Source organism: Rhododendron vialii, chromosome 1a, assembly GCF_030253575.1.
Source record: "Rhododendron vialii isolate Sample 1 chromosome 1a, ASM3025357v1".
NCBI lineage: Eukaryota > Viridiplantae > Streptophyta > Magnoliopsida > Ericales > Ericaceae > Rhododendron > Rhododendron vialii.
Window position 1 is genome coordinate 36,654,953 of NC_080557.1, and position 15,079 is coordinate 36,670,031.

General features: G+C 34.9%; 1 protein-coding gene across 2 annotated transcripts; it reads left to right on the plus strand.

Moving 5' to 3' along the window:
- The first annotated feature begins 8,662 nt into the window (after window positions 1–8,662).
- LOC131324557 (protein FAR1-RELATED SEQUENCE 4) lies at window positions 8,663–12,576 on the plus strand. Of its 2 annotated transcripts, none has more exons than XM_058356562.1 (4): window positions 8,663–8,884; window positions 9,238–11,523; window positions 11,636–11,692; window positions 12,295–12,576. In XM_058356562.1, exons 2-4 carry the CDS (start codon window positions 9,463–9,465, stop codon window positions 12,442–12,444), a joined length of 2,268 nt encoding a protein of 755 aa, XP_058212545.1. In that variant the 5' UTR covers window positions 8,663–8,884; window positions 9,238–9,462; the 3' UTR covers window positions 12,445–12,576. The 2 variants fall into 2 exon arrangements, with proteins under 2 accessions (XP_058212545.1, XP_058212553.1); XM_058356570.1 differs by having other exon boundaries at window positions 9,346–11,523.
- Window positions 12,577–15,079: the final 2,503 nt, after the last annotated feature.

The following is a 15,079-nucleotide window of genomic DNA, read 5'->3' on the forward strand; positions in this document are numbered from 1 at the left end:
GCTAATAATTATAAGATGAAATTACAAATATATTCATCAGTTTGTTATTTTACCAAAAAAAAAAAGTATTAATTGAGGAATTATAAATATACGAGTTAAGTTTATTAATTTGTGTGCCCCACTAATAAAAATTTCTGAATCCGTCCTGCTTGAAATGAAGGCTAAAAGACAAAAATTACAATACAACAAAAAAAAGGTTAATGAGGAACATGAAAACCACTTTCATTTTTTTATTTGTAAAATCTACGCAAAAGAAAAAAGGTAGGATTTTCATACATTCCTTTTTTATAACCACGACTCATTTTTTGTCATATTGTGATGTGAATTTATAAAATAAAACCTTTTTCTTGTATAGTCATTCACATATGGAAGGACAACATTGTAAACTAACATCAGAAAGAGATAAAATAAGAGCTGTGAAAAATCATTCAAATAATAACAAGGTATTCGATATTAACTCACTTAGGCTCCGTTCAGTTGCCAGGAATGTTGTACCGGAAAGTTATTCTCCGAAAAAGTTAAGTAAAGTGAAATAAAGGAAAAATAAATCTATTTTCCTGTGAGTGTTCATTTGACAAATTTTTTTTTTGCAGGAAAACTAAAATTTAGTAGTTCATTTGCCGGGAAAAGACACTTATGAGAAACTTCTTTATTTTTATTCTCATGGCTAATTTTAAATAAAAGTAACTTTGAGAGCTATATAATAGGCTATCATATTTCAAAAATTAACACATACGGAAAATGTATTTTATCTAATACAAAGCCTTAACATGAAATAAAAAAATCGACTTGCAATTCCATAATCAATTTGCTATATTCTAAATGGTCATGCAAATCTCTTATTTAAATTGACATTCTCTGATAATCAACCGTACAAATGAAGTTTAAAAAATAAGTAGATAATAACTAAATAAATAAATATTATACAATTGTGCTTGATTAGTTGCCGATGCAAAAAACTCACTGAAAATTAGTTAGTACAAAATAAAATTGAAAACCAATGATAAGATAAATAAATACTTCCAAAAAAAATAAACTACCAATCTTTTTCCAAAACAATTATCTCAGAAAGCACCATTGTAACGATCCGGATTTTTACCCTATTTTTTTTTCGAATAAATAAATTATTTTTAATCAAATAGTCTATAGTAATCGATTAATTATTTAAAAGTGTAATTTGATTAAACTAGAACCTAGATTAATTTTTGGTATTTAAAATTAGTTTAGCATATACATTATTAATTAGCTTGTAACTATGTATAAGTGTGTTTATATATCTATAAAATAGATATTAGTAACCATTCCACAATTTATGGGATTTGGATACCCATCCCCCACCTATCTCTCCCTCTATCTCTATTTTTTCACTTATCCACTTCTCTTCAAACTCTTCCTAACTATACATCTCTCTAATCTCTATAACATCTCACTCTCCTATCTTCCTCCACTACTCCTAGAGAAGTTATGGTACACAGGGTATACTGTATGTCTAAATTATGACAATTTGTGATTTTTATTATGCCGATTTTTGATTTTTTAATGCATATTTATGATTCTAGTTACGACTTGTACATTAAAATTTACCTGTTGAACAGGTCATTAGCAGGTTACCCATAATTAAAAAATATTGTTATTATGTAACCATAATTATTCGTACCAAAATCCATAATACTTGTACCCTAACCAAATATATGCGTACAATATCAAAAATTAAATAATGTTACCCACAAATGTTATAACAACACCATAAATTGGCATTATCTTACGACAATGAATCGTTCCCAATTTTTTTTGACTCATATGATATTCCGTAACAAAATCAAAATATGTCGTACCAGAATCAACAATTGTTATACTCAAGCCAAAAATATTTGTAAAATGCCACAAATTTTATAAAATAACCACAATTATTATGACAACACCTAAAATTATCATTTTCTTTACACAATGTGTCGTATCAAAAGAAAACATATTTAAATACCACTAATTATATAACAAACCATAATTATTATGACAATACCATAAATTGACGTTTTCTTACCACAATGTGTCGTACTAAAGGAAATTAATTAAAATATTCCATAATAACACATGTCTAAAATACCACAAATTTAGTAATATAACCAAATTTGTTATGATAACACCATAAATTGACGTTTTCATACCCAAACCGTGCCGTATAAAAAAATTCAATCAGAATGTTCAATTAACGATAGTTATAATCAACAGAATATCATACCACAAATTTAGTAATATAACCAAATTTGTTATGACAACACCTTAAATTGGCATTTTCATACCAACAACATATCGTATAAAAAAAATTCAATCGGAATGTTCAGTAAACGATAGTTATAATTGGCAAAATACAATACCACTAATTATTTTCAATTCCCGCCACATTATTTTTTTTTAAATTTTAAAATTTCCACCATATTATCTTAATTTTCGATTTCCTCCATACTATTTTTTCAAATTCTTATTTGTCCCTACACAATACCACAATAATTTAAACTAAAAATGAAGTTCTTGAACAAAATTTTCATCCAAGAAATTCACCAAAAAGTAAGTACTATACCCAAATTTTTGAATACTACTACAATTTCCTCTCAAAATATTGTCTAAATCAAATTCTTTCTCTATAAAATTTAATTCAAAAAATCAAAATTCCTTCGTGAAAAAATGAGAGGTCACTAAAAAAATAATTATCCTACTGTCGTAAATGCATACACTTTCGACACTAAAATGGAGTACAAAAAAATAAGTGTGAATATCAAAAAATAGAGTGTGAAAATTACTCCCCTTTTTGTAATTGGTGAAATTAATTATATTAATACCCAATCTTATTAATATTCAGGGCGGTGCACTTAACAATTGGCACTATATATTTGACACATGGATCGGTGTCAAACCTTTACCCTATGCATACCAATCAAAATTTAATGGCGGTCCTTAGAACTAGGTCGTGGAAGTAAAATCTAAATAATTTTGTAAATTTATTGTCATTGTACTTTCTTTCAAAAAAAATATTATAGTCGATATATTGATTTACACCAATGATATAGGCTATAATATGATCTACAAGTGTAGGTCCAGCACTAGGACAGAGGCATTTGAGGTATCTATCTTCTCAAATTTTTAGTCTGAAAATAAAGCCCCTACATATAAGAAAATATTATATAATTAATAGCCTTTAGAATTACAAATTCTCAATTGTGTACCATAGTGATAAAATGTTGGAGTTTGGATATTTATTTAAAAAATCTGGGATTCAAGTCTTACATCCTTCATTCATATTTTTTTTTAAAAGAATGTTGTTATTTTTTAAGATAAATTACATAGTTAGTCTTTAAAGTTTCATGCTTCAACAAATCTCGTCGTTCAATTTCAATACAATATTAAAATATAATAATACACCATCTGAGCCCCAAGTAAGATGTTTTTTTTTTTTTTTTTTTATTTTATCAAAATCGTATATCTTTTACATAATATTAATTAGGTCATTCGTACCAAGAATGAAGTTGATGGCTTATAGCTAGACACTTAATTGGATGAAAAATCATTCTATTATTCAATTTGTCTGCCGATGATAGAGCTTTCTAAACCTGATTGAGACAAAAATTTACGTAGGTGGCTTAATCAACAAACATAAAAAATTCAACGGATTTGATCGTCATTATTGTGTCACAGTCGCATGGCTACATTACATTCAATTACAACAGAGGACTAGGTTTCATACCAAATACTATAAATTGACTGTACAGTCTAAATGTCGTTAGTGAGTGTATTTTTAAAATGATCGATCAGGACTGTTAGGATGTTAAGTTATACAATATTTAATTTGTGATATTTTAGACATGTATCTTGCTTGGGTATAATAATATTGATTGTGCTACGATATATTTTGGTCTTGTATCTAGTATCTTTTGATCGATTTTTTTTGGTGCTACACATTGTGGTAAGAAAGTGTCAATTTTTTGTATTGTCATAACAATTGTGGTTATGTTATATAATTTGTAGTATTTTACACATGAGGGAGATGGAGAAAAAGTCAAGGAGGAGAGAACAACCTGTTACTTGCTAAATCTTTTTTTTATTTTATAAATTAATTTAATAAATGGGTGGTCTGGATTATTTATTTTGAAATCCAAAGGTTTAAAATCATGATGCGTACGGTACATCCCCTAATAAGGGGTGTGTACCATAGGACTATCCCTCCCTCTATATTACTCCTAATCCACTGCAAAAACAGAAACAAGAAACACTACTACAAAAATAGATAAAGACCTTGGTTATTTGGTGTGATCTTTCACTTTTAATCTCGCATTCAAAACCGTGGTCTATCAAGGTGTAACTAAAAGTCTCTATTTTTTAACCACAGGATAAAAACCGTGATTAAAACTCATTAATACCGTGACTAAAAACATAAAAACTGTGATTAAAAAAGACAAAACTGTGACCTTTAATAGCTTAACATCTCAGTTTCATTATAAAACCGTGGTTGTTTAGAGAATAATAATCTCAGTTTTTGAAAAAATCGAGATTGAAAGTGGCGTTTTCCTAAAAGAAAAAATCCCCCTTTATTTATCCTGCTAGATTTTGAACCTAAGTCTCTTGAGTTTTGTATAGAAGCTTCAACCAACTGCACCACACACATTTTTCAATATAGAATTGAAATATTTAATATATAACATATGCATTTAACATTAAAATATATTTCAAACATCATTTTGAACCTTCAGATATTAAAATTAGAAATTTTGATAAACATGAAAGTTGTAGCCATTTGTGTTATTGTTCAAACCCAATTTGAATTATCTCAATTAATGGAGTTTTGAGCATAGAGTTGTACTCGAAATACATTTGGCGACGAAACGCAACTTTCATAAATTTCATCACCAAAGGTATCCATTTGGTGACGAAATATATTTTCATCGCCGAAAGTACTCCATTTTTTGACGAAATATTTTTTGTAGAATGGTTGAGAGTGACATTTATTTAGGGGTATTACACGCGTAGTTGATTAAGGGGTAAGCGACTTTCAACTTTTCCTATATAAGAGCTTTCATCTCAAGTCTAAAAAAAAATGTGATGTATTCTCTAATTTACGATCTCAGTTTCTAGATGATTGAGATTAAAGATTTTTTTTATCTCAGTTTTTCAAAAATGAGATCTATTCTTTAAGTTACAATCTCACTCTTAGATTATTGAGATTAAAAAATCTTTTCATTTCAGTTTTTTTCGAAATGAGATATATTCTTTCATATATAATCTCAGTTTTTTTAGAATGAGATCTATTCTTGAAGTTACAATCTCATTTTTTAGATTACTGAAATTAAAAAATCTTTCCATCTCAGTTTTTTCGTATAACTGAGATTAAAACTATAGTCCATAACATTTTATTACGCTTTTACAAAAAGTGAGATCTTTTTAGTTTTTGGACCGTGATCTTTATACCTTTTTGTAGTAGTGAAAAGAGAGATCACACTCTTTCAATTTTCTTCCATATCACATCCCTTTGTTCACGGCCTGTTTCTTCCTACTAGTTGTCATTTTTAGGCCTAAGTTTCTTCACGAATGTTGTAGAGGGCATCGAGATCTTCGATTTCAACCCAAGAATCACCCAAAACGGTCAAGGATTGATAGAGTTATCGCTATCCAAAAATCAGTGAAATTTTCGAATTTCTGTTTCCAGACATCAAACAGGACTTATGAAAACTCTCACTTTTCTCCTAGTTCGAATGGTTTTTGGACTTCGACTTCTTCACAAAAGTTGTAGTGCGTTTCAAGATCTTCGCGTTAGACACAAGAATCGTCCAAAATGGCAGAGGTTTGGTCAAGTTATTCCGGTACAAAGTTGCTGCTAGAGTATCGATGTTACGCCGCCAAACGAAAACCCACCGGACTCTCCCGAATCGTTTTGTCCCGATTAAAGGTATTATAATCCATTCTAACCTCTTTTCTAAGTATATTAAGTGTTTATATGCTTGACCCTATGCCCCGAACGATCCCATGCATCGAAACAGAGCCAAAACAATAAAAAAAAAAACGAAATCTGACATGGAGTTTGCGGCCGCAGCCTTCGGGTTGCTCCATCCGCAAGAACCAGGTCTCTGACCTTGCGGCCCGCAAGGTCAACCCGGTCATACCTTGCGGTGGGTACAATTTTAGTTCGAATCGACTTTTCGACATCCCGAACACCATTTTTGACCCCCGAACTATTTTTCCTAAACTTTTCACACCTCAAAGATCATAACTTGTTAAGATCATATATTTTTTATTTAATTACCTATTTATTAAATTATTTATTAGTTATCATTCAAAGTTTTCGAACAAAAAATCTTTGCGATCTTCCAAACAACGTTTTAACACCCAAACTAATTTTTCCTAGACTCCTTGTATCTCAAAGATGATATTTTGTTAAAGTAATATTTTTTTAATTTAATTTACTATTTATTGTTATTTTTATAGTGTTTCCAATCAAAATTACCTTACGACCTTATAACCTTATTATTAATGCCCGGGTAATTTTATTTAGACTCCTTACATTCCGAAGATGAAACTTTGTTAATCTCAACATATTTTAATTAGTAAACTATTTATTATCTATTTACTTCACTTTCGGCCACTTTATTTAATGTCTTCATTTAAAATAATCCTGCGACCCTCCGAACTCAACTTTTGATACTCAACCGGTTGCATAGGCCTCTTATTAAGGCCATGTTAATTATTCTAATATTTTTTTTCTAATTAATGTATTTAATTAGTTTTTAATCAATATAATTACTTAGAAATAATTAATGAGAGCTTAGAAAAATATTTTTTTTTAAATTCTTTTAAAAAAAATTCTTACTTATTATCATCTTAGCCACACGAGATTAAGAGCAACGGCCCATTCATAAAAGTTGCGTGATTACGTTGCTTACTGATTGTTTTGTTTATTATTTGATTAATTGTATGTTGCACCACTGCTTGATTGAATGCTAGATTGGACCTTAGAGATATGGAGTGGTATGCGAATAGAATTCACCTAGACGATTCTAGGTAATGGATGAATTGAAAAGTTTTATTTTTAGATTGCTTGCAGGCGTGATTTTGAGATATGATGAAATTTGTGATGAGATTGAAACTGGCAGTGTCCAGTGATGATTGTGAAGTGATTTGTGAAATGGTATATAAGATAGGCGAACCCTAATTATGATTCAGCTTTCCCCTTGTTGTAGTTATTGGGGTGCACACTCGGTATATAACTTAGGTGTATCTGCGACAGCAAAGGGAAGTGACCTCATGGGACCGAGCATGGCTAGCGGTCGGGAGAGGAAAGATTTCGTGGAGGGATCTTAGATTTCACATTAAAATAATTAAAAATAATAAATAATAATAAATTGGTGTTTGTAAATCTTTATTCTGCTTTTCGCATCTTTATTATCCTATTACTTGTTAGCTGTAAAGTAAGAGGGGTGGTTGGGTTGAATTATTTTACTGGGTGATTTATCACTCACGGATACGTCTGTATCCTGGCAAATCGTTTGCTTCGGCGATCAATTTGCCAGTGGGCGCAGGATTCAATAGAGAGGATTCAAAGATGTTACAGTTCAACACGGAAAGAATATCAGGAACGAAGATCGAGTATGATTCGAATTTGTATCAAGCCTAGAGTCAGCTCTGAAGTTAATGTATTTTGAATTAGTAAATTTATCTTGTGACTGTAATAGTTAAACTTTATTTTGAAAAATTATATTTATTTGGCAAATTTTCTTAAGATTTTATTTTATATTGCTTCCGAAAAATCGGGGCGCTACAACCATAGTAGTTGAAATTGTTGTTGCTCATGTAAGTCTCAAAAAGTGTCTTTCTAAGAACCTAATTCGTATTTTTTGGTATTGACTCACTTTTATTCTTACCCGCCAATTATTTTGGCCCTACAATGGGGAAAACTTTTTCTATGACGCAAAATTCTATACTTTTTGCTGGATCACTTTTGCAAGAAAGTAAATCTTGCAGGAAAACTTAAAAACAAGTTTCCTACTACTTTCCTGCCAACTGAACACTACAAAAATTATGAGAAAGTTGATTTTTTCATTCTTTCTTGTACTTTCTTGGCAACTGAACGAGACCTTAGCACATAGATTCCACTTTCCTACGACGCTGACGGTATAGTTTTGATACCAAAGAAACTTTGACACGACTCTAGCCTATGAAAATCATTCAAATATTTCCTCTTAATTTCTATCATTTTCTTCTACGGCTCTGAGGGTACGTGTGTGAGTCATTGTTAAAAGTGAATCTCATTGTCCTAATGTATATTTCTGATACCAAATAAACTTTGTCACGACCCAATGAAAATCATTCAAATATTTCCTTTTAATTTCTATCCGGTTCTTCCAAAAAACAGATAAATTTCATTTAACCAAAAAAAAATATAGTAACAATCTCTATTATAAAACAGAAGGGTATGGGGACAAGTTGTTGGAACGGCTTAGATTCATTTAATCCAAAGGCTGTAGTGCATCCTCCCACTTTCCGGTTAAGTGCCCATGATTTTCATCTAAATCACACAACTGTTATCCCCTTCCGATTGGAATGCGTAGTGCCGTAGGCACGGGCTAGCACTAGTACTCAATATTTTCCTCTCAATCTATATATGCTACTTACCATATCAACGAGTTCCAAACACACCCCAAGTTTTACTTAAACCGGATTCCGGTCGGACCCGAATGCTGAACCGGACCCCTCATCGCCTCCGTACACCCAGTCTCCAGATACGTATAACCCTGCGCTAGGGTCTGAAACACAGTTCAATCGTCACAAATTCGACCCCTCAAAGTTGTGATTCTTTCGGATTACCATTCAAATTGAGCAACAATTCATTTCCCTTCTCCAGGTCTCTCTCTCTCTCTCTCTCTCTCTCTCTCTTCATATTTGTATCTACGCAGCTTGTATGCAATGTGTTTGCTAACAATTACTATTTGATGAAATATAGTGATATACTCAACGTTGTCTCGGATTTTCTGCTACCCATTCTTCTAGCATCTCCATTTCCACATCTCTCTATGCCTGACAGATGAAAATTTAGGTGAGTTTTTTAAAAAATAAAAAAAAAAAAAAAAAAAAATAATAGAAAGACTGCGTTGTCCTGTAAGATTTGGCACATAAATATTTTTTGCTGTGTGAAATTGCGTTGATAATGTTCAATGGTTCTGTGATAATGAGTGATTGCTTCTTTATGATTCGTAGCTGGAGGATACTAGAACAAGTAGGAGATTATATGCTCAAATCTTTTGGTAAGAATCGTAAGATGGTGATGCAGTTGTTGAGGCGCGGATTACTTGTTCACCTGTGCAGGAGTGTTAAATGTTATTCTGGGTGAGTCAAATGAAATGGAGTAAGCTGAAAGTGAACAGATTTTTGAGGTGGACCGTGCTTTGAATTTCTGGTTCATCTGGATTTCCACCCTACGCAATGAATTCCGTTGTTACTGCTGGGAATACAAACCTAGAGCCTCAAGATGATAGGGAATTTGAATCAAATGAGGTGGCATATGAATTCTATAAAGAATATGCCAAGTCTGTGGGGTTTGGAACTGCCAAATTGAGCAGTCGTCGTTCAAGGGCGTCGAAGGAATTTATTGATGCAAAATTTTCATGCATCAGATACGGAAACAAGCAGCAGTCTGATGATGCTATCAATCCACGGCCTTCACCAAAGATTGGTTGTAAAGCAAGCTTGCATGTGAAGAGAAGGCCAAATGGAAAATGGTATATTCATAGTTTCATAAAAGAGCATAATCACGAGCTTCTACCAGCCCAAGCCCATTTTTTCCGTAGCCACAGGAATATTGACCCACTAAAGAATGATGCTAAAGTACGAAGAAGGAAGATCCTGGCTGCAGTATCCAAACAGTATGGTGCCTATCAATATAATGGTTCTTTGGAGAATTATATCAGAAACCAACGTGATAAGGGCCGCAATTTGACCTTAGAAGAGGGAGATTCTCAAGTGTTGCTTGAACTTTTTGTGCATATGCAGGAAGAAAACCCTAAATTCTTCTATGCGGTAGACTTGAATGAAGAACATCGACTGAGAAATGTATTCTGGGTTGATGCCAAAGGCATGGATGATTATACCAACTTTGGCGATGTTGTTTCGTTTGATACTACATATTTTCTGAACAAGTATAAAATACCGCTAGTTCTATTTGTTGGAGTGAACCATCATATACAGCCAACATTGCTTGGGTGTGCATTAATTGCGGATGACACAGCATTCACATTTGTTTGGCTGTTGCAAACGTGGTGCTTATCGATGGGGGGACGGGCTCCACGAGTCATACTTACTGACCAGAACAGTGCTTTAAAAGCAGCTATTGCAGCAGTTCTTCCGGGAACACGCCATTGTTTCTCTCTTTGGCATGTAGCGGAAAAGATCCCTCGACAGCTCGATTATTTGGGTCAGTGGCTCGATACATTTACGGCCAAGTTTAGAAAATGTATGTGTAGGTCGTGGACCGAAGAACAATTTGAAAAGAGATGGTGCAAATTGCTGGACAGATTCAATCTGAGAGAGGATGAATGGATGCAATACTTGTACGAAGATCGTAAACTGTGGATGCCCACTTTTATGAGAGGTATATCTTTTGCTGGATTGTCTACACTATCCCGATCTGAAAGTTTGAGCTCTTTTTTTGACAAGTATGTCCATGAAGAAATTTGTTTGAGAGAGTTTATAGAACTATACAAAGTAATACTGGAAGAAAGGTATGAAGAGGAAGCCAAGGCAGATTTTGACGCATGGCATGAAACACCTGAGTTGAAGTCTCCGTCCCCTTTCGAAAAACAAATGTCGCTAGTATATACTCACGAGATTTTCAAGAAGTTTCAAGTTGAGGTTTTGGGAGCAGCTGCATGCCATCTTAAGAAAGAAAAAGAAGATGAATCTTCAATTACATATTCTGTTAAAGACTTTGAAGATAATCAGGATTTCATAGTGGAATGGAATGAGTCCAAATCGGATATTAGTTGTTCGTGCCGTTTGTTTGAATACAACGGTTATCTGTGTAGACATGCTATTGTGGTTCTCCAAATGTCCGGAGTTTTCAATATCCCATTGAAGTACATACTGCAAAGATGGACAAATGCTGCTACGAGCAGGCATGCCATTAGCAATAGATTGGATGAAGTGCAGTCGAAGGTCCGTCGGTACAATGATCTGTGTCGACGGGCTATAATTTTGGGTGAAGAAGGTTCGCTATCTCAAGAGAGTTACAAAATTGCACTAGGCGCCATAAAAGAAGCTCTGAAGCAATGTGCATGTGTGAATAACTCTCCCCGTAATGATTCAATACCGAGTACCTCAATGACTCGTCCAATTTGTGGCACTGAGGAGGAGAATCGAGATTGCGCCACCACATCAAAAGAGAGGGCGCCTAACCTTAAAATGACCAAGTGTAAAAAGGCTTCTAAGAGAGTGGAGTCTGGGAAAGAGAAGGCAAATGATGATAATGGCGCAAATAAACGAAGGAAGGTTCGTGGAGATTGATGTTGATTTTGCTCCTACTAATTGTTTTACTGTTGAAACTTTTTAGAACTGAAAGGGCAAGCAGAAAGATAATTTTTATGTATCCTACTTGTTTCAGGTACATTTGGAGCTGGAAACTGTCAATGTTGGGCCTCAAAGCAGCTTCTGCCAAATGGTATGTTCTCATGCTAGGAGTCTAGATCTTTTCGGAACATGTGCATGTTTGATCCATACTTTCACTATGCACATTGCTGCTGATTCTAGTGAATATAAATTAAGAACTCTCTGGTGCAGTTGCGCTCGAAATTCAATTGTTGATACAGATTAAGCTGAAGGTCACCTGCCCCAGTTGTCACTTAGGCTGTTGACAAATTCTTTTGAGGGCAGGCATTAATGCTTGTCAGAATAATTTCCATGTTACATTTTTACGTATTTTGGCATGGGATGCTACCTAATATCAAATACGGTTGAATTGGTATTACATGTACTCTTGCCCTACTCCCAGTAAACAACTGCACGGAAAGAGGAAACAATGGCTTTTGGAATTATTCCCGTATGAGTATACGAAACTGTACCAATTTGATTGAACAGTCTGAGACTCTTCAGTAATTAGTTATTTTTTTTGGTTGGGGTACTGGGTAGAATGATTTTTTTGAGCTGCATCGGTTATGCAAGAAATTACAAAAAATGGAGTTGCATCATTCAAAGGGTCTAGTTATGGTTGCTTTGCTAATGACGTGTTACTTATAATTTCAACATCTTATGTGTTTGTGGCAGGCACTCCCTACCTTGAGGCCAACACAACTACTTGATATGGTGCCAGCAAATTTACCAAATGTGGTGCCAACTATGTTCAGTAACATTGCTTCAATGCCGTTTCAAAACGTGGCTTCGACTCATGTTCCCGACTCTCGACTTCCGCATTAGCTTGATCTTTTTGTTTATTTATAGACGCTGGTTGTTGTAGCATTAATCTAGGTTTCTTCCTCTATTACCCTTGTATAGAAGCAATAGTTTAAAAGGAAAATGGTAGCTAATGCATTTATGCTTCATATGGAAGTACTCTGCTCTCATCTAATTTTGCTATCTTACGTTTCTCATAGTTTTGACATGGAGTTTCCCTTGATTTGAGTAGGATTGATCTGGGCAGTGATAGGGCTTGAATATCCAACTACGTCATACATGAGAGCTTTGATGGTGGTGAAATTTTTCCAAAATATGCTTCGAATGATTGGTGAGATGTTGGAATGATGGGAATGACGGACCACTGGTTGGGGGTTTTGTACATGGAAGGTAACAAGGTTTTCCTGTCGCATGCGAATGATATGCCAAATTATTTAGTTCATGCAATTTGAGAGTGCAAAGTTGAGGCAAACCACTTTTAAGTGCCTTTATTCGTCATCCCAGTTTAGCCTTGGCATAATTCTTTTTGAGAATAGGCAAGGCAGTGTCTGCTGCAGGTGGATAAAAATGACTTATGTGAAACCTCCTGCCATTTTGTCAATTATTTTGGTTGCTAAGAAGGTTGTCAATTGTAATGTTTATGAGTTATATCTTAGGATAAACTACGAAGGTGAGGTTTGGTTTGGTTTTAGAACAGTTCTTCTAATAGAGGAAGACTGATGGATTTACCTAGACGCACACACTATCGGACTGCCATTTTTCCTGTGGACTTTGTTTCTAAGAACGTAGAAGTTGAAACATTATGCTGTACTTAACTAGGGTAGTAAATTGCGGCGTTTTGTGGTACCTGGTTTTTGAATTTGAAAAAAACAACATTGGGAGATGGTTTTGTAAACGCTTGATGTTACTTGTCGGGTGCTGCATTTTGTATGTGTTGCATATTTTATACCATACCTACCATTTTCAGAAAAAGATATGCAACCCATAGAAGTATTTAAAATGTGGGCACATTCTCGAGAACAATGGTAATTTCAATCCAAGAAAATACCAGATTTTATGTGAAGCAATATTCAACAAAGAACAAATCACCTAAAATCTGCCGATAAAACAAGTTTCAAAAGATCTGGACAAGGCTATCTTGATCTGGAAAAGGCTATCTTCATCATCAATGGCTTTGGTGTTTAATCCCTTGAGCCCCTCAGATGGAATCTTCAGCAACAGTGACGAGCAAGTAAAGCTCCTCCTCGGCATCTTCCTCATTGTTTCTCTTCCTCGCCATGCCCATGCGAAACCCTCCTTGGAGCGCTACGGATGCCACGGTTCCGAGACTTCCGACAGGTTTGTTCAGCTTCACATCCACTCTAACATCGGTTGTTCCCATGGCGTTTTGGGTGAACTACTTCATGGACTGAGGAGCCTTTTTACTTGAATGTGCTGCAAATTGAGATAAGCACAAAACCCACAAGAAGAAGTCAGCTTATAGAACAACTCCATATATACTATCAGGAGAAGACAGGTTGTATTCATGAAACATTAGTACTATAATGAAGGAATGCAGCAGTCAGCAATTCGGGATTTTCTTTTAGGAGGTATTAGGAAGGAATTGGAATGGAATAATCGAAATCTCAGATGAGAACACTTCTTCCTCTTATCACTAATCTCTATCCCATAGGTACAGGGTTCGAATCACTCCCTCTATTTCAAGAGGATTCGTGAGGCATGTTTAAGCTCTGTTGCTCATGAGGGCCCCCTGAAATGTGAATTGATAGCTTCTTCTGGGATAGTTTATGTGGTACCGGGGTGGGCCACAAGCACACGCATGGGTATTTTACATTTTCGGTACCCAACTCTTTGGGTACGTTAGATGATTTATTCTAGGCTATTCGTCGCGCGATTGCTCAGACTGCACGATTCTCGATCTCAGCAAAAAACGAATCTGGTGGAACTAACGCTGCTAGCACAAATACTCCACATTTAAGTGTGTGGGCACACGCCCCAAAATTTCCAATTTTGTTATTTTGAAATATCGGGTGCGGCCCTCTTTGAAAAGCGCGGCAAAATGCCTCGATTCAGAGTCGCCACTCGGGTTTTAGCGGTGAAACACCCAAGGAATCGAACTCGAAAACGTTTGCCACGTTTGTTTGATTTTGAAAAAAGCTTGTAGACCGGTCCGTCGTCACCTTCGATATCTGAGGTTCGGGAGCCAGGTTACGAAAGGGGAAGGGTTTTATGGCACCCCTTTCGTCCAATCCGGAGATCGGTCTCTACTCAGGCATTTTGTTTTATAAAGCGATTGCATTTTTCTCTCATTTGATCATTTCTTTAGCCAGTTAGGGCGGGGGAACAGTTAATGAGGATTAAAACTTGTAACAAGTTGCAGTTATGTGATAAAATGTTTACGGATGATTGCTTGCAATGATAAATATAGATTGAGAACAAGCACTGAGCAACCCGAATGAATTGGAGTACGCTGCCTTGAAGGGTCATGAGCAGGATCCGCACCAACATGCACTGGCCGAGCCACTGCATGCTGGTATGACCTGCGCACGCCACACCTAGACTGGCGTACACCACTCATCAGGCTTCACAGTCTTTGTTCGCAACCCTCTGAGCTCTGAAAAGGGACCAGCACACACCCAGGACAAACCACGCAGTTTAA